The 18,450-nt window shown below is 37.6% G+C and overlaps 2 protein-coding genes across 2 annotated transcripts; one reads left to right on the forward strand and one right to left on the reverse strand.

Moving 5' to 3' along the window:
- Positions 1-345: 345 nt before the first annotated feature.
- Positions 346-1,529, reverse strand: LOC131688023 (uncharacterized). The gene is made up of 2 exons (XM_058972149.1): positions 707-1,529; positions 346-650 (listed from the first exon to the last, which is right to left on the reverse strand). Exons 1-2 carry the CDS (start codon positions 1,527-1,529, stop codon positions 346-348), a joined length of 1,128 nt encoding a protein of 375 aa, XP_058828132.1.
- A 10,216-nt stretch (positions 1,530-11,745) lies between these two features.
- Positions 11,746-18,314, forward strand: LOC131693605 (major royal jelly protein 4-like). Its single transcript, XM_058981539.1, has 3 exons — positions 11,746-12,132; positions 12,194-12,805; positions 18,174-18,314. Exons 1-3 carry the CDS (start codon positions 11,746-11,748, stop codon positions 18,312-18,314), a joined length of 1,140 nt encoding a protein of 379 aa, XP_058837522.1.
- The last annotated feature ends 136 nt before the right edge of the window (positions 18,315-18,450 follow it).

The following is an 18,450-nucleotide window of genomic DNA, read 5'->3' on the forward strand; positions in this document are numbered from 1 at the left end:
TCCCAAGCATGTGAAAAACACGTAACTTTGACCTGGTGGGTTAGATAACTATTATGTGTTGCCCCAGATACTGATTTATCGGCCCATCCTATTAAATGTACGTGAAAAGTGCGATGGATGAGATTCATATATGTTTTCACGTGAAAGTAACGTGATTTATTTTTTGAGTGTAGTGGTCAGAGACACCGAATAGTCTTAAGAAGGCCCTGGTAATACCAAGACTTTACTCTGGTTTTTACCAAAAAATAGCTAAGGTTCGGGCCCCAACTTTCCAAAAAATCCTATTTAATTTTATAAGAAAGACACCTAATCATTCAAACAATTTATTTTCAAAAACGTAACACACTATTCGCACGTATACGTCCCATCTAATATAGAAATCTGGTGCAGTGTACCACAACCAGCATAGTCCTTAACATAGCTTGGAAAATCATTTTCTAGGACCAACAGACGGTTTATCTTGAAATCTGGGAACACATGGGTAGCATACAGACCGCCATCACTCTTGTGAACCATCTTGAAGTTACTTTTCTTGTAGCATTGGTTGGTATTCCAATAATAAACATCACTGTCCCCTTCTTCCCGGAAAAACACTCCACTTCCGGCGTCGGTTCCAACAAAGATAGGTATGTTTGGTTTTTCTCCAATATCTACAATTAAAATTAAACTAGAAGAACGGTTCTATGTATATCGATTATTTTCTCACCTATGATGTTGCCTCCATGACCTCTACGTAGATGTTCTGTTCGAATGGCGAACAGTCGTTGCCCGCAAAGATAACTAAAGTACAATTTGGTCCCTTCTTTTTGGTGAATCAGAAAGATATATAGCACGTCTCTGATCCGGCAACCATGATGTACTGCTCTCGGTAGAACAATTCTGTACCCGCGACCTTCATATACGTCATATACAATGATAACGTTATTTCCAGGGTCGCTAATGTACACATAGCAATGACCCCCTTTCAAACATTCCACCTGAAGGTACTGTAGCCTTGACTTCTCCGTTACGAACCGATCGAGACTAATTGTTTTCAATTTCCTGCCAGTTTTTCCTTGAAAAACTACAATCTTCGGCGAGCATCGTTGAATTGGTGTTCTGAGAGTTTGTATGATACCACTGTCCAACACCCAAACGAATTCACCTACACTGAAAATGTCGATAACTGACTGGAGGGCGTCACAGTTTCCTTCTTCCTGCTCGCTCCAGCAAGGGAACGGCTCAAATTTTACATCACAACCCTTCTTGGTGGCATAAATTTGACTCAAAGTAATTGGGATGATGTTCTTGTAACGTGGAAAGGCGCACACCGTTTTGCCTTCCACTCTCTGACACCGGGTTGCGATCAGATCTCGTGGCGTGTACTTCGCAGCTGCCTTTACTAAACGTTTCGTCGTTGGGCATGGCCATTCTATGCGACCCCCTTCCCAGGTATATATAGCGTTCGAGTTGTTCGAGTATGCTACTGCTGAATTGATGACGGCAAACACCGCTAATCCAAGCAGCAGCAGTGAGTATTTACCCGGCATCTAGTGGTATTGTTAATAAGAATATAGTGTGTTTGTGAAATGTTTAGGTACTTACTTCAAGATACCAGAGGAATTTGGAGCATGAATTTGTTCCCTAGAACACTTTTAAGAGACTGTTTGGAAACTCTGTGATTGTAGAGTTTATATAAGCTGTTTGAAAGGGGTTTCGAATGATAATGTTTGATGTTTAACATTTTTCTCAATGCCGAAGCATCTATGGAGCTCCAACAAATAACAGTTTTTATATTTCTATGTATAGGTACCTAGAAAGCATATCTAAAGTTGAAACCATGTTTTCATGAATTCTCACGAGCGACAACTTCTGATTAAACAAATCTCGATCGTTCCGGAACACGTGCGTTCCCTGTGTTTATTAAATATTTATCTATCCCAATCTACAAATATGTAAATTTAAGATCGTCATAAGGCGTTAACTTATGAATGCTTTCTATAATTTTTCTATATTCGGTCTCGAGATGGAAATATTCACAATTCGAGCGAACAACCTACTTATAATCATTATTTGGATGAAAGACAAAATTATGGAAGTAGAAACGATTAAGGAAGGTTTGTTGGATAAATTGGGCAAAACATGTTTGGTATTATTGGAAACGGAATAAATTAGATAATGATAGTGAGGCAAAACAGAACTCATATAGAATCAAAAACTATTTATTATAAATTATTTTCAGTAATTTCCTAAAAAAAATAGTTGGAATTTTATTGTCGAAAGTAAGATTTCAATCAAAGCTTTTCTATAGATTGTTAAACGAATGGCAAGTTCATGAAAGATTATTGAATTGATTTGTCATGGTTTGCAGAGTAGCTAACGCACCCAACTGGAGACTGGAATATCGCAGGTTCGATTCCTGCTTGAGGACATATCTTTTCTCAGTGTATCCAATGAAATGGCAATGAAAGGAAATCGCAGGCCCGTCGAGTGAGGAAGGCAGGGGGAAGTCCCGGGACACATGTTAACCAGAAATTAAAATTAGATGTGGATTAAGACAGAAGAAAAAATTGAAACCCTCATACAAAAAATAGTAATTGTAATATATCTATATTCATTTACCACATTGAAAAAATAGTAATTGAAACGAATTTAAAAAAAAATTCTGAAATATGAACTAATGTTGCAGAGACTTGGTGTCTTCAAAGGAATTTTTCAGAATACTTTTCTGAATCTATCGGACGTAGCTGAAAAAAAAACTTCAAATTATTTAAATTATTATTTTAGTATAATTTATTACAAGTGCTTTTTGTATTTACTCAATCAATTGGCTGGTGATACAAGACACGTGAAGAAGCTATCATTCGTTAGAATCTCGATAAGTAAGGATTTTAAGTATCAGCAGAAGCATTTAAAGTTTGCACAAAAATTATTAGCCTGTCAATTGTTTTAGGTTCCTTCTTAAAACTTTGTTGGGAGCCATTTTTCGGATAACTTTTTCACTTCCCAGAATATTTTAAAACGAACTTTTCGCCATCACGAGGATAATACGATGCATCGCTTCTGCTGATACTAAGAATACTTTCTGAGCAGAACTTGAAGAAATGACGGCTTTTTTATGGGACTTGTATCAACAGACCATGGCAAATGATTATTCAAATGCTGGTAACAGATAGAATTTTTAAGAAAAAAAATTCTACTAAGTTATTGTTGTCGGCAAAGTTGTTCTGGATTATATTCCTTACTGTTACTCAATATTCATTACCCAAGTAGCACGCTTTGTTACTGTATAGTATTTGTAACTCTCTTGGTAACAACTATGTTATGGGAAAAGCGCACTTTGTTTGTATGTTGTGCAACATGTTCTTAATTGCAGCAAAATAATGAAAACAATAGCTGTGCCATTTGTCGAGCACTGGGTAGTTGGACAGTTCTGTTTTAGGGTGGAATGGTAAACAAAGAGCCATTTGCAACTTGTTAGACTGTTTGTGCAAGTTAGCAAAGTTTCTGATTAGTTTCACAACTGTTATTGATGTTTGTATACTTAACACTATTGGCCAGCTCTATAGTTACATAGTTGCACAATCAGTTTAAAAACCCGTGGAAATTCTTTTCAAATATATCCAACAATAAAAAATATTGTGTAGCAGTTGTGCAACATTCAAAACTTTCAACAAGTTGCAATTGCTACTTGGGTATTCTTTTTCATTCTTCGCCGTTTCTTTGGTCTTTCGAAGTTCACTCTTAATCATGGTTTCGATCGGACGAAGTTCAGGTCAGTTTGGTGAATTCATGGCAAAAAAAACACCGAATTATCCGCATACGATTTTGAAATATGTAATTTAGTATGTACATGGAAACCCAAGTAACCAATAAGCATTATAACGTAGCCTAATATGTGATTTAGATCCACATATAAAGCTGTCTTAAAGAGCCGTGAAGCCCCAAATACTGATATTATGCTGGTATTATGCCAGAAAAGGCGAAATATAGTGCTATTACTGTGCAGAGATTGACAGCTCGTTTCTGCAGTACTAATGCTATTATATAGCAGCGGCGTGCAAATTTCAAATATAAAAGCCTAACATTCGCACTACTAATGTAATTAAAAAGCTTCAGTTGGCTGTCATTGTCCGCCATGGTTTTAAAATCATTTCTTATGTATCCTTTCGGTATGATGAGCAAAAAGGAAGTATTTTAAAATAAAATGTTCTGTTTAAAACCGTAATTGACTATCTTCTAATGCATTGTAATGAATATCCTTAATGGGTTTTCGTTCACACATGATATGAATGTTTTACGAAAGTTACCTTTAGTAAGTCTCGAACTGAGGTACCTTGCCTCGTCCTTCACGGAAAGTGCGCTGCGTTTGCTCGCTGGACTATATTGCATATGTTCGATTGAAATGAAATATGCCGAATCTAATCTTCAAGAAGAGTTGCATAACAAATAAACCCACAGCATTACAATAGCATTATATCGGCTTTTTATTCGCTCTATAATGCCACTAAATGCACTTGTAAAGCTTACATGATTTAAAGATCCTTGAAGCATGTATGCGTCATATCAGCTTTATATACGCATATAGAGCAAGCGATAATGCTATATGTCGGCTGTACAGTTATGCATCATTGATGCTAATACAGATCTTTACTGCATTGTTAATGCTGTAATAAAGTTTTAATGCAACATTAGTGCAAATTTATAGTCAATATAGTGCAATGGCTTAATGCTTATGGTTACTTGGGAAAGGCACCCTCAAGGGGTGAGTCGCCTAGAACAATGTGCCATCCACACTCTATTAGCTAAGAAAACACAGTGGTCCGGGAGATTTTAATGCCCATTAAATTTCGAAGTATGTGTGACATTTATAAATAAAATGTTAAGACTGATTCATTCGAAAGTGATGCAGAAAACCGAAACTTCCGACCCTATTTCGAGCCAAGCCATATTGAGCTTCAACAGAACAGAAATAATTGACTGCATGTGTATCTTTAATCTGTCTGCAATATCATCATTGCAGTGATTGAAGACGGATGGCACATTTTCTCGGAAGACTTTGTCAAATCAGTTGATACTAGGTGTTTGAAGGCGACGTACGGAGCATTTTTCCGGAAGACTGTACATGCAGATCGGTTAACTGAACAGACGATTTTTAGAGGAATTCAACCTCTATCATAGACTGATGCGTAGAATTTTTAATATTCAGCTTCACCAATATAACTATTTCCGATGGTTGAGAACTTGTAAAAACACCGTATTATCGTACTGTATTAACGCCTCACTCTTCTTACAATTTCTCATATCTCCCGACACAGAAATATTCAGCCGCGACGTATATCTCGAAAGTGCGCCCAGATAAGCTCAGCATTGTGATATCCTATCTAAAGCAGGCAAATAACATTACTCACAACAAGTATTTTAAAAAGAACTATCGTGCCTGCATTCCCGCCCACGAAGTAGAAATCAACGGCGTGATCACCGACTAGTTTTGAATGCTTTTCAAAAGTCGCTTTTGGAAAAATAAACGGCTGCATTAGTGCACTGTGATAAAAATTCTTTTTACTGCTGTTGTGCATTCATAATGCTGTTCACTAACAAGAAGTTTTTAAATAGATTTTCGAATGCTGATTAACAACAGCTAAACATGCAGTAGCTTGCCTATTGTGGGGAATGTACACATGATGTATTATCATGCTTCGTGTACAAACAGTACTCAGAAAATCTGAAGCGTTCCGCGGAAAAACAGAAATGAGCTACATTATTTACCATGACAAAATATTAAGAACTTTTGGTTCAGAAAAATTAAAGGGTTTTGTGCAGGACACGAATAAAAAATGTAGTGTGCAATATAATTCGCGATTGAATTTTAATCTATCATAATTATCGACTCGCGTTCTAGCTTACTCTCCTGCTCACGTATGCTAGAATTTGCTATGCATCCTTTCTATTAAAATATAATTTATTGAAGGTCATTTAACAGTAATAAAATCCTAAAACGAAGTAGAACACCACGCTCTCTACTATACCTTTAAACTAATCTATTATTTCAATTAACCAATTAATAGGAGAAAATATTCCGTTCTTCTACGAAATATGAAATTTCATTTTCCAATTAAATTTTCAATAATGTACTAATGAACTTAGGTAAACAATCTTTAGGTTAAGTATCAAAACAAATGAAACTATTTGTTAAATTACAGTGTTATTAAACCGGTTCCAGTTTGAAACTAGAACAATGAACTTAGTGCATGATCTGTAGCGTTTTATTTAACTTGCGTTTTAACGTTTTATTTAACAGCGTTTTAGTTAACTTGGTGTATACCACCGTTCTATTTGTTGCTTAGTTCAAACACGTTTAGACTTATATATTTAATACATAGGGCAGGACATATACTCAGACTGGGTAAACTGAGGAACTCAACATTTTCGATACGCTCGAATCAATTAGCAGCGATTTTAATCTTTTATGCGCAACGAGTACCTAAAAAAATCCAATCTTTCCGACACGCGTCGAAATGAGCAAGAGAGTGTACGGCTGCAAATACACCGAGTTTTAAGGTGTTCCCCGAAGCTCAAAACGATCGGCTTACCAAATTTGAGAACAGTCGGTTTGTATTTTGCCGAAGTTTAAAAACTCTATGAAAAAAGCAACGCGGTACTAGATTCATCGCAACGGCATGCTTTCAACTAGTTGTGGTGTGCAAAGCAGTACACAGTGCATTATCTAATTTAATTATACCTGTCGGCTACTGCTATCGTCTCCGCTTCGACCAGAGAATGAGCTCGCCCGAGCAATGCTGAAAATTATATATCCGAGGAAGACGTCCTCGGCAAAATCAATATAGCCAATCAGAACCATGGAAGGGAGACATCACCAGGGATGCCACATTGAAATCTGTGTTTCGGCCAAAAAATCTTTTTACCATCTGTGATGACTAAAACAGGAAAAAAATCTGTGAAAATCTGTGATAAATTTCCAAAAAAGTCTGTGAAAATCACATTTTTTCAAAAAATCTGTGAAAAGCTTTGAAAATTTTTATCAAGATGCAAAAAATCTGTCATCTGTGAAAAAGACTCTCAAAAATTGTGAAAAAAATCTGTGACATTACAGAAAAATCTGTGAATACGGTAACCTTGGACATCACGAGCGTTTGGCCGCTGGATGCCTAGACCTGTCGTCGCCTCCCACCCCTTAGCGGCAGCAGTGTCAGTCAAATATAACAGCTTGAGGAAGCCCAACCAAACCGCTTCTGATCTTATTAATTCGCGTTCAAACGAGGAGTAGCTCTTCCTGGAACACCAAAAATCTCAAGTGGCTCAAAATGTCAACCAGATTCAATTTACCACAGAACTCGGTAGGTTGGGCACCGGTTTGTGCTATTTCGGACCTCCCGACGCCGAGAAAACTTCAATTCTCACGGTATGACATGAAGTTGTCAACTCGATCGTTTTTATTTCCATTATGGCGTTTTAAACTTTAAGGTCATTCACTTCTTTTTTCGGGTGAAAAAAATTCTAGAAAAATATCAAACCTCACGTACGGTATTGGGAATCGAACCCAGGTGAGCTGCGATGGAACAACTACGCTATGCCCGCCTCCTGTAAAGCACTCTACGATCTTGGCTACAGCTGGTCTTTCCCATTTATGTTTTCTATGAGATTGGGCGACAAAGTTTGCAACAATGTTCGCTATTTTTTCAATTGGAAGTTTTTGCATTTTAAAATTTTCGTGTCGCACAACTCAAACACGTAGGTTTTTTTCTATCTCCGCCGCACTTCCGTTTTCAGTTCGACTTGCAAACAATAATTTAGTGAGTACCTGGAAATGGCACACTGATTTTGACTTGTTTGGATTTATTTGGATTTGACTGGAGCGGATCCAGAAAAAAAAATTTCGGCGGGGGCCCGAAAGTTCGATTTCGAATTGTTCATTGTACACGTAATATGTAATACCCTCATTTAATTAAAGTCAGTTTTGGTGTTCGAATCTGGTTTGGAATGATTTTGAATTTAAAACGAATTTAAAATAGAAACTATTTTAAAATTTCTCAAGAAGTTAAAAAAGTTCGGGGAGGGGACCCTCCCCCTGGATCCGCCACTGATGACAACCAAACATATTACGAAAGATATTACTGCAATGAAATTTTAGCAGTTTTCTAATGGCAATAAATTAATGGAAATACAACGTAGGGGAAGCCGAGGTGAGTTGAAACTAAGGAGAGTTGAAGCAGTGCCCATTGCTAGCGAAACCATACCATTAGGGATCTGTCAAACACTTTTGTTTTACATCCTTCGTATATGCATAACTTCAGCATTGTTGCCAGATCCCTAACGGTATGGGTTCGCTAACAATGAGCATTGTTCTAACTTTCCATTGTTTCAACTCACCTCGGTTTCCCCTATACTTTGCAAGTTGACAGTATTTTAGGATAACCAAGCCAATTTGCATTGCTTTGCATTGTGACGATGATTTTGCGGATTGCACACTGGCTTCATCATGTTGGACTGGTGATTATATAATAAGAGTTGCTTATGAAATGGTAAGTAGGAACTCATTCCAATTCGATCTATATTAATACCTCAACAGTATGATAGCCATCATTACCACCCGCCCCAGCTCGATCGTTCACGAGGAAGGATAAAGAATAACTGGGGGAACTGGGGGCAAGTCCGACACCGTGGGTAAGCCCGACACCCCACGACTTTTCCCAGATATCAAATTTTGAATTATACAATAATAACAGGATATCATTAGTACGATTATTTTGAGCATTTCGAGACACACAGATGCCATATAAATTCATCCAACGTCACAAAATAAATAAAAGATGCGAAAACAAAGTTGATGCGCACTTGGATGTTATTTTTAGTTGAAACACTTTAAGGTTTTAACAGCACAAAGGCTTTGAAAATCACCAGTATTTTTGCCGCACATTCTAATCTACTCTCCATATCATTGTTTATCTGCGTTGAGGATAAGTTTGAGTATTCCAACACTGTTTATTGGACATTTAACAAAAATGTGCACTGCTGGGGTAAGACCGATAGTTTTAGGAGGGGTAAGATCGACACGCTATTTATTTTTGGTTGAGTTCATTTTTGATTCAATGCGAACTACTGGGAGTTGTTTACGGTATTCTACTTTTATAACATCATGTTAATATTTGAAATATACGGAAACTCTGGTATTTGCATTTATTCCTTGTCATTTGTCTCAAGCCGACCAAAAAATTAAAAATCAATTTGAGCGCGATTCATAGTTTTATTATAAAACGAATGGAAAAAGGATAATCTAATATGAGATTCTAAAATTATATTGAAGAACAATTTCCATCGACTGCCGGATTGTTGATCAACAGAGTTCCGAAAAATCATAACACGAATCGGATAGCTTACTACAAAAGCGTATGTTACTTCTAAGTGAATGAATCTTAGTAACAGGGGATATATTCTTCTTGCAGAACTGATCTTACTTCTTAGAATGGTTTCACAAGCGTTAATAAAGCTTGAAAAGATGAAGAGGGAAAATCTTTACCATAATACAAACCAAGTGTTGAACGTTATTTATTCACACCACACATTCGTATGCTTTTCCTCTTGCTAAGCGATGAAATTCCAGAAAGCATGTATTTGTATCACATATACTCATATACACATAGTTACACTTTATCACACATACACAACACATTTTTAATGAAAAAAATTGGACAAAAAGCTAACAAGGGTGTCGCTCTTGCCACTTCGGGGTGTCGGTCTTACCCGCAGCTTTTTTAAAATGTTATTTTTCTCCATTTTTGGCAACCAATAATTTTTAATGAATACAATTTTTTGAAACACTTAAAAAAATATATCTTGTTAAGAACCATCTAAACTAGGATTACGCACAGAATATACAATTTTTGGAGCTTTGTGGTATTTTAGAAAAATGATTGCGCTTAAGTTGTCGGACTTGCCCCCAGTTCCCCCAAATGAAAAGTGTTGATGCTTCACGTACCTAACGGAAGGACGACGATTCATCACTCTTCTATAGGTGTCGCGGGGTTGGAGGTTTAGAAAGGTATAAGGCCTAGGATTTGCTCCAAGCAAGCGATGCGACCTGTAAAACATAGTTTATTATGTAATAGTTTAGTTAATCTTCGGGTACACGATCTCTCGAAAAAGAAAAGTGTTTAGTTGTTGGTTCCTTATAAACTCTGGGTAGCAGGCTACCGAGAGTATCCAGTTTTCTAAACAAAAGCAACTCCACACAACCACCCGTGGGAGTATTGCCTAGAAAAGCTAATCATATCTGCGTAATGGTCCGGATCACTATTCAATGCAATAGTATTTAGAAATTTTTCGCTATTTCTTCTATACGATATATTTATTGGATTGAAAACTACCGAGCGATAACATATTATACAGACAAAGAGTTATGATAGCGGAGATGTTGTAAATCAAGGAAAGTATTTCCAATTTTCCGTATCGGTTTGTTTGTAAAATTACCTGTATTTTAAATTTCGAGCGTTAATAACGACCACTGAAGGGAAATAGAAAGGATTGTTAACTTGATACACGGGCTTGTTAGCAATGACGGAACTTGAAATTAAATTCAATGATTTACCAACACCTCTGATGAAATTCCAAATGATGAACCATACACTCTGTCTACCTGGTTCTACATAAGCTGATTGATTTTTATGAAGATCTAACACACGGTGTAGAAAAAACTGCTTTTTTCGTTTCCGATTTTTGCCCATTCTCTTTCCAAACATAACACTCGGAATACCAAGGGGCTCGAAAAATGGGAACGTTTACTTCCCAGTAAAGTTCAGCCGGAAATGAACTGGAATTCTGGCTGGTTCCAGTTCGTATTCCGGCTCCAGTGCAACAACCGATTCTAACTAGAATCGGTTGTGTCACTGGAGCCGGAATACGAACTGGAACCAGCCAGAATTCCGGTTCATTTCCGGCTGAGCTTAACTGGGTTTGACCTGTCACTTGGTAGTCCGCGTAACTTTTTACCCCCTTGGTATTCCGAGTATTAATTGTAATACATCCTGAAGGTGTGTTATAATATATTGAACACGGTATATACTACCTGGAGGTCTACATACTTTTCAGACCCGCTGCATTTTTTACAAAAAATATTTCGGTCTGTTATCGGGGAATATTAAGAGCTCTGTGTTCTTCGAGCAGATGTTAGTTTAGATATAAGTTATTAATATGAATAAGTTACTTTAACGTTGTACAGGGAGTACAAAAGATTTGATGAAATAAAAAAGAGATAAACGAATTTAAATTTGCTGGAATCACAAGAAAGCCGGAAGTGAAAAAGAATCAACAGAATTGAAGTAGTGTTCAATTCTCTTTGGTGTTTGATTACAAACATTGACCAGAATCAAGTCGTATATCGCAACAAATTCTTTCAACATATACACCAATCCAATATAGCCCATTTAAAAAAAAACAAGCATTTTTTGTAGTAACATTTTAAATTCAACGGAAACAGACTAACAAAACAACATTTCACTTCCACGGTCAATGTCAGTGCTTACTCAACCGACACCGGCAAACGGAAACTCTTTTCGAGGAAGCATGTCGCAAAGATATGAACAAAGATATGTTTATGTAAACAACGTTAACAGTACGCGAAAACAATAGTCGCGAACCGTAACTTGCAAGTTATAAAATGTGATTCTTCCATATGCGGTAGACCAGTCGCGGTTTAGTTTGGTGATAATCATTGCGTTGAACGATACAGTGCGTTGAAGAGTAACAACAATGTTCGTATGGGTTTTATATTGGAGTCTAGTATCCGTAGTATGTTTCGCGGATAACAAGCCACCAGACAATACCGATAAAATTTATCGAATTAACGGGAATTCGATCGACTTCCCTTGTGAATCTACGAAGAACATTTTCATCACTACCGAACGATACAAACCAAGCAACATCATCCCGTTGCGGTTCCAGATTGATCACAAGCGTGATCGTGCACTATGTGTGTTACCTCGATTACGAACTGGCATTCCAGTTACGCTAGGAGTGATTGATCTAAAACGTGTGTCTTGTTACGCACACATCAAACCGTACCCATGTTGGGATTATCAGGAAGAGGGCAACTGCAATTCCCTCCAGTCGGTCGTCGATGCGTTCATCGATATCAGAGTAATACAAAATTAGCATGGGTGAGAGGTGTTGACTAATACAAAACTTATTTTATCAACAGCAAAACATCTGGATATTGGATACCGGTATTACGAATTATTTGCAACAGCCTATTAAACGATGTTCGCCCAAGGTCGTAGCATTCTCTCTCGATAACGACAAAACCGTTAAGACCGTCGACTTGAGCGAAATAGTGAAGCCAGCATCTAGACTACAGTACATCGTGGTAGACTACTCTTCGAGTGGATCCCCTTACGTGTACATATCGGATGCCGAGGGTGCGATTATAGTGCTGGATATTCAAAATGGCAAGAGTTACCGTGTTGTATTACCACGTGCCGTATCAACAGGCTGTGGGGAGACGGACGTACTCTACCTGGTACTAGCGCGAAGGCCAAAGAATCAAAACACCATAATCTTTTCGTACCTCTGCGGTCAGAAAGTTTACGCGATCAAGTCGGAACATCTTCGGACGGGTCGCGGATCAAGTGCCATCGTGGAACTTGGGAGCAAACAGAAGCACTCGGTACTACTTGGAACGGATGGAGGTAAAAACGTAGTGTTACGATACAGAGGCGAAAGTGAACTGTATTTGTGGGACACGGATCAAGCCTACAGGGAGTGCAACTTTGTGCTGGTGCAGAATCCGGAAGAGTGTCGGCTGAGTACACATGTGAGTATGTTAGCTTATCTTAAGCATCCGAAGCCGATGATTTAGTCATCAACGTAGTGTGACCAACAAACGGCATCAGCGCGTGCTCAACTCGTCATGTTCTATCACGATGAGATTGATGTACATTTTATGTGGAAGAATCTGCAGCATTTCTACAAATCTTTATGATACGAAATTTCGGGTTACGCGTGTAATTGTTAAGGTTCAACTGAGAAAGCATCTTTAAAAACGAAAAAAGCAGTTTTTTCTCAACACCGTTCAAAAAATTTTCATGAAAATGAATCAACAATACTCTACCAATGCCCTGAATACATTGATTCATTTTTATGAAGATTTTCTCGAAGGTGTGAGAAAAAAACTATTTTTTTTTGTTTTCCAAAATGATCGCTTATCGAGGCGTTCTCAGTTGAACCTTAAAGACAACTTGCAACAAGTTTTGTCGTCTTCAGGATCTCGGCTGAAGAGAATTTCTTTAGGCGAGCTGTTTCAAATGTTTAAATTGGTTGACAAACCCCCCAAGCAGTGTGAGTGGGAAATTATTCACATAGAACTTTATGCTACTCATACACTGATAGAATAAATTCGTAAATCGCCAGGCATTATTTTCGTACAGAAAATTTTCATAAAATATACGAATTTTTCGTATATATAATGAATCGTTCGTAGTTCTATTGGAACACATTTATTTTTTATTACGAGTTTTTCGTGAAAACCACGAAACGACTTTCGAAGCGAAAACGCTGTAAGATGAACGAAATAAATTCGTGCGACCAACGAAATCGTTCGTAATATGCACACACGTTTATTAAAAGAAACAAAACATTTCGTTTCATTCATGAAAAATATTGTCGTTAACAACGATAACATTCGTGCAGTGTACATTTAATATGTAAAATTTACAAAAGCTTTCGTTCACCAAGCGGCCATTCTTGTTCATGAAATGAACGAAATCTACTATTTACAGTGCACGAAAATACTTCGTTGCAGAAAACGACGAATGAATTCGTGCATTGCATGATCGCTTTCATTATATTTACGAATTTATATCATCAGTGTTTTAAATGATGTCGATTTTTAAAATGACCTATTTCCCACTAAGTATTCTGATGGTTGTTTAAAGGCTACAGGTAGTTTCAGTGCCTTTTTGGGGTCCTGTATTTCCCTTGGTTATTGTCCTGTCATACTTTCTTCTCAACCTTTCGCCTACAGGGAGTTTGGGCTCAACGGTTTTGACGTTTTAATTTGGAGGAAAACAAATCGTTTACATTACAAATTTGAAAGCAAACATGCGATTTTTTGGCTGAAGGGAACTAAGGTGTGAGATCTCCAGGTAACTGGCATCCCTATCTCTACATACAGGGTTTGACAATAGGCAACATCGTTTTTCCATCGATCGATGGGGGTCAGTTTGACAACGTCAAAATTGCTTAAAATGTCATCAACAAACAATAGTAGCAGTAAACAAAAGAAAACAATGAACACTTTAACTGATTTGATGTAAACTAAAGTGCTCCTCGTTCGCATTTAAAATTAATTTCGTTCATTTTGTTACAAGCAAAGTTCTTATGTTGGCTACGAAAATGTGACGTCACGTCACCCTCTTGGAGATCTCTGAATACGTACATTAATAATGAGATACTTCAATGGCGTGCCTGTTAACACTCCTACGACCTTGCCTCGAATATAATCGGTACGGTATTTTCAAATCACTATATCTCAGGAGTCGGTTGACTAATTTGGACAATTTAGAAACCTGCGGTTTTTTACTTTCTAGATGACTGTAGAATTACTAGTGCTACAAAAAACTAAAAATTACAAATATATATGAAGACCACAAAATCTCTCAAAATGTCCGTATGTGTATGAGAGACAAGTTTCTAAGCCATTGTTGATATTGTTGTTTATTCAATAAACTGCAATATCGTCACAAAATTGCGTATTTTACAGAACATGTCTCAATTTTCCATTGTAAGTTGAAATTCATGCAACGAATACTGTATGTTATGATACAAAAATATTCGTATTTATATGTAGGCAACATTCTAGAACATTGTTGATAGTTTTTTATTCAACGAACTACAATGACTTCACAATATTGTGTATTACACAGAATATTTCTTTATTTTTCATTGCAAATTGAAATTTACGCAGTGGAAAAGTTTCTAGAACTCCTTTTCTTGTGGGACATCCCGCACGACTAGGGGTTTGCTCAGAAACACAAATAGTGTTTTCATTTTTTGAGGCTAGCGTCAATCCGTCACGTTTCAGATTAGAGTTAGTTTTAGATGTTTAGTTGCAAAGATGTTTAGTTGCAAAGATGGATAGCGCAGTTTTAGTTTTAGATATTTAGTTGCAAAGATGGATAGCGCAGTTAAAAACACTAGGAGATAAGTGGAATTAGTTTTAAATGTGATAAGTCGCACGAATTTTTTATTTCTAGTTAGCAACTTTCATATTTTTATTAAAACGTTGATTTATTTCAAGATTTTCTTTTGGTATTTACATGCAGTTGGTGATACAAGTGATACGGATCAGTGCTGCGAAAATTCAAAATCAGTTACCCATTTCTGCTTGTATTTACCGAAACCAACATTCAGATTCACCGCCTCCCTCATTCATTAACTTTCCAATTGACTGAAATTTCATACAGAATCGAATGCTAGAGTGCAGACGAAACATAAATTCCTTCATCAACCAAAGCATTCATTTGTTCACATGTTGACAATTTGAAGGCAGAAATTGGCATCTTCTACATTTTCGAGAATAAGTGAACTGCGTAATCTATATCTGGTACACTTTTGCTCAATAATCCCCCTCAAGCTAGCATAGAAACAAAATTCAGTTTGCTTCTGAAACCGAACATATCCAAACCTGAATGCGCTGTGTCGGGAGAACGAATGACGAGGAAAGCGAACCAAACAATTCATCGCGCCGTGCATGAATTGAATTTCGTTTTCTTTCAAGTCCACGCAGGGATGTCAATTTTTTGAGCTCTGATACGGATTGCTTTCTTTTCATCTTTGTTTCTATATACAATTTTCTATTTTATTATTTGGCGATATAGCTTGTTAAGGCACTACCAAACTGACGGAATCTGTTGTTTGCTTGTTTTTCTTATCCTAACCTAGATTTTAGCGTAATATTTACATATTTACATTATTCACAGCTTAATTCTAAAAAAGTCTACTTATTAGCTCGAAATTTGAAGTTAGATATTTTTCTCTAAATTTCACCTTAATTTTGGCTAATCTTGTGATGGCGGTATCAATGCCCGCAAGGGTGTGAACTAAGGTAGTTCTGGTATCAAACGGTTAATCAAACAGCATTTTTAATGTTCTGTTTTGGAACACCTGTAGCTTTTTCATGTGTGTAATCGCGCTGGTTTGCCACACAATGCTGACGTAGTCTATCACGAGAAGATCTGGTCCTAAACAGCCAACTTATTGAGTTTGGAGCGTCTGTTGATGAGAGGGTAGAGGCACTTCACCATAAGAGAGCAGTTAGTGACTGTTTTCTCGATGTGTTGATCAAACAGCAGCTTGGAGTCCAAATCACTTTTGTAGACTAGTCGATTTGTGTTCCTCCAAGTGACACCCTGCAGTCAGTCGGGGGATCCAGACTCGCTGTTTGTCGATGTTTAAACAGGATCGTTTGAGGTTTGGCGAGGCTCAATTTTATCTTGTAGATGTTGGTGTATTCGATGAAGATGTCCAGACAGCATTTGCAACATACTTCGAAGCTCAGTCACTTTCCTCCCTTTCACCAGGAGGGCGGTGTTGTCCACAAACAGCCATGAGCCATCGGGTGGGCGGGGAACATCCGAAATAAACAGATTGTATAGCATCGAACCAAGGAGACTTCCCTGGGGGACCCCAGCTGGAATGCTATATACGACTGTTCCCTGAAGTGACGCTGGACACGCATAGCTTGTAGATGAGCCCATCGTGCCACATGTTGTCAAACGCTTTCTCCACATCCAGTAGAGCTATTGCAGTGAACATGGAGACAGCGTTGATTTTCCTTATGATGTTCACCATTCTCGTTAGCAGGTGCGTCGTTGAGTGACCTCTCCTGAAGCCAAATTGTTCAATCAGGAGGATGTTCTATGTTTCCTTAAAAACCAATAGATTCAGAAGATTTTGTTCGGTGATAACAATAAGCTGATGGGTCTATAGCTGGTAAGCGTGGTGGGATCTTTACCGGGTTTGAGGATGGGAATTATTTTGGCGATTTTCTACGCGGAAGGGAAGTATCGTAACTTCAAGCACTTGTCCAAGACGTCATGGTGACTGAGGTGTTTTAGTACTAGATTGAACATTACTGTATTAGTGTGTTCGACGATTTGTTTTCCTCCACCTGTCATAATGGCAATTAGAAACACTAGCATAAACCCAAGGCTCTCGGGTTTGATGGACCCGAGAGCCTCCATATGCTTAGTGTTTCTAATTGCCATTATGACAGGTGGAGGAAAACAAATCGTCGAACACACTAATACAGTAATAGGTTGTCAAGTACTCTACGGATTAATTAGGTTTGTTCCAGTACCAGGAGAAACGGGAAGTACTCCGGAGAGAACCATTCCTGTACTATCTTCTTCTCTTTTTCTCTTTCTGGTAGCAAACCGGAGTAAAAAGGCGCAAGTATTTTTTGCTCCTGTTTGCTCCGGAGTAACTTCCGTGTACTGGAACAAACCTATTGTCATCAATATACCTATGAAGGCATGATATTCGAAGATTCATGAGCATCACACTCTTTAATGTTTCGGTTAGCAGGGGCGGATCCAGAAAAAACATCGGTAGGGTCTGAAATTTCGGTTTTGAAATTAACATTGGACAATACGTAATATGTAATTACCTCGTTCAACGAAAATAAGTTTTGATGGTCAAATTTGGTTTGAATTTAGAGTTTAAAATTAATTAAAAATTGGAACTGTTTTAAAATTTCTCAATAAATTGAAATTTTTCTGGGGGGGGGAGTCCGGACCCTCTCCTTTGATCCGCGACTGTCAATTGGCTGTAGCCGTGCGAGTTCTCTTATAGAGAGAAGTCTTACCTGTTCACAGTATTGGAATGACAACATGAATTTGAGTGAACCCGTAAGAAGCTTCGCTTACGTACATTCCACAGAAATAATTGATAATCACATTTCCATGACAAGATAACCAGTTATCTTGCCCATTTATCATGAATTATTAGCAGTGGCAATATCGCTGTCCTCAAGATTTTGTGGATATGATACATGAAGTACCACGCATTATCAGTCAAAGAAAGATTCGCTAAAACACTCATCTGAATGAGATCGAACACGAAAACGTGAAATATAATGCTCCAATCATCGAATTTATTGTTTTTTTGTTTAATAATTTCAGGTCGCACCTGGAGGAAGAGACGAATTGCTGTATTCACTGTCGTCCAACATTGCAGACTATCTGAATAACACAAGTGGAGCCGGAGGAGCTTCAGCTCGATTAAAATTCATTAGCAAGGATTGTGATGACGATTGCTATTGAATATAAGTTATATACTGAAATTTGAAAGTTAAGTGTGTTTGAAAACAAGCATATTTGTATGAAATCTACAGAAAATAAGCCTGTTTGAAAACAAACCCTGTGATATACTGGTGTTGTGGAATGTTACTATTAAATC

The sequence above is a fragment of the Topomyia yanbarensis genome, chromosome 3, assembly GCF_030247195.1.
Source record: "Topomyia yanbarensis strain Yona2022 chromosome 3, ASM3024719v1, whole genome shotgun sequence".
Lineage (NCBI taxonomy): Eukaryota > Metazoa > Arthropoda > Insecta > Diptera > Culicidae > Topomyia > Topomyia yanbarensis.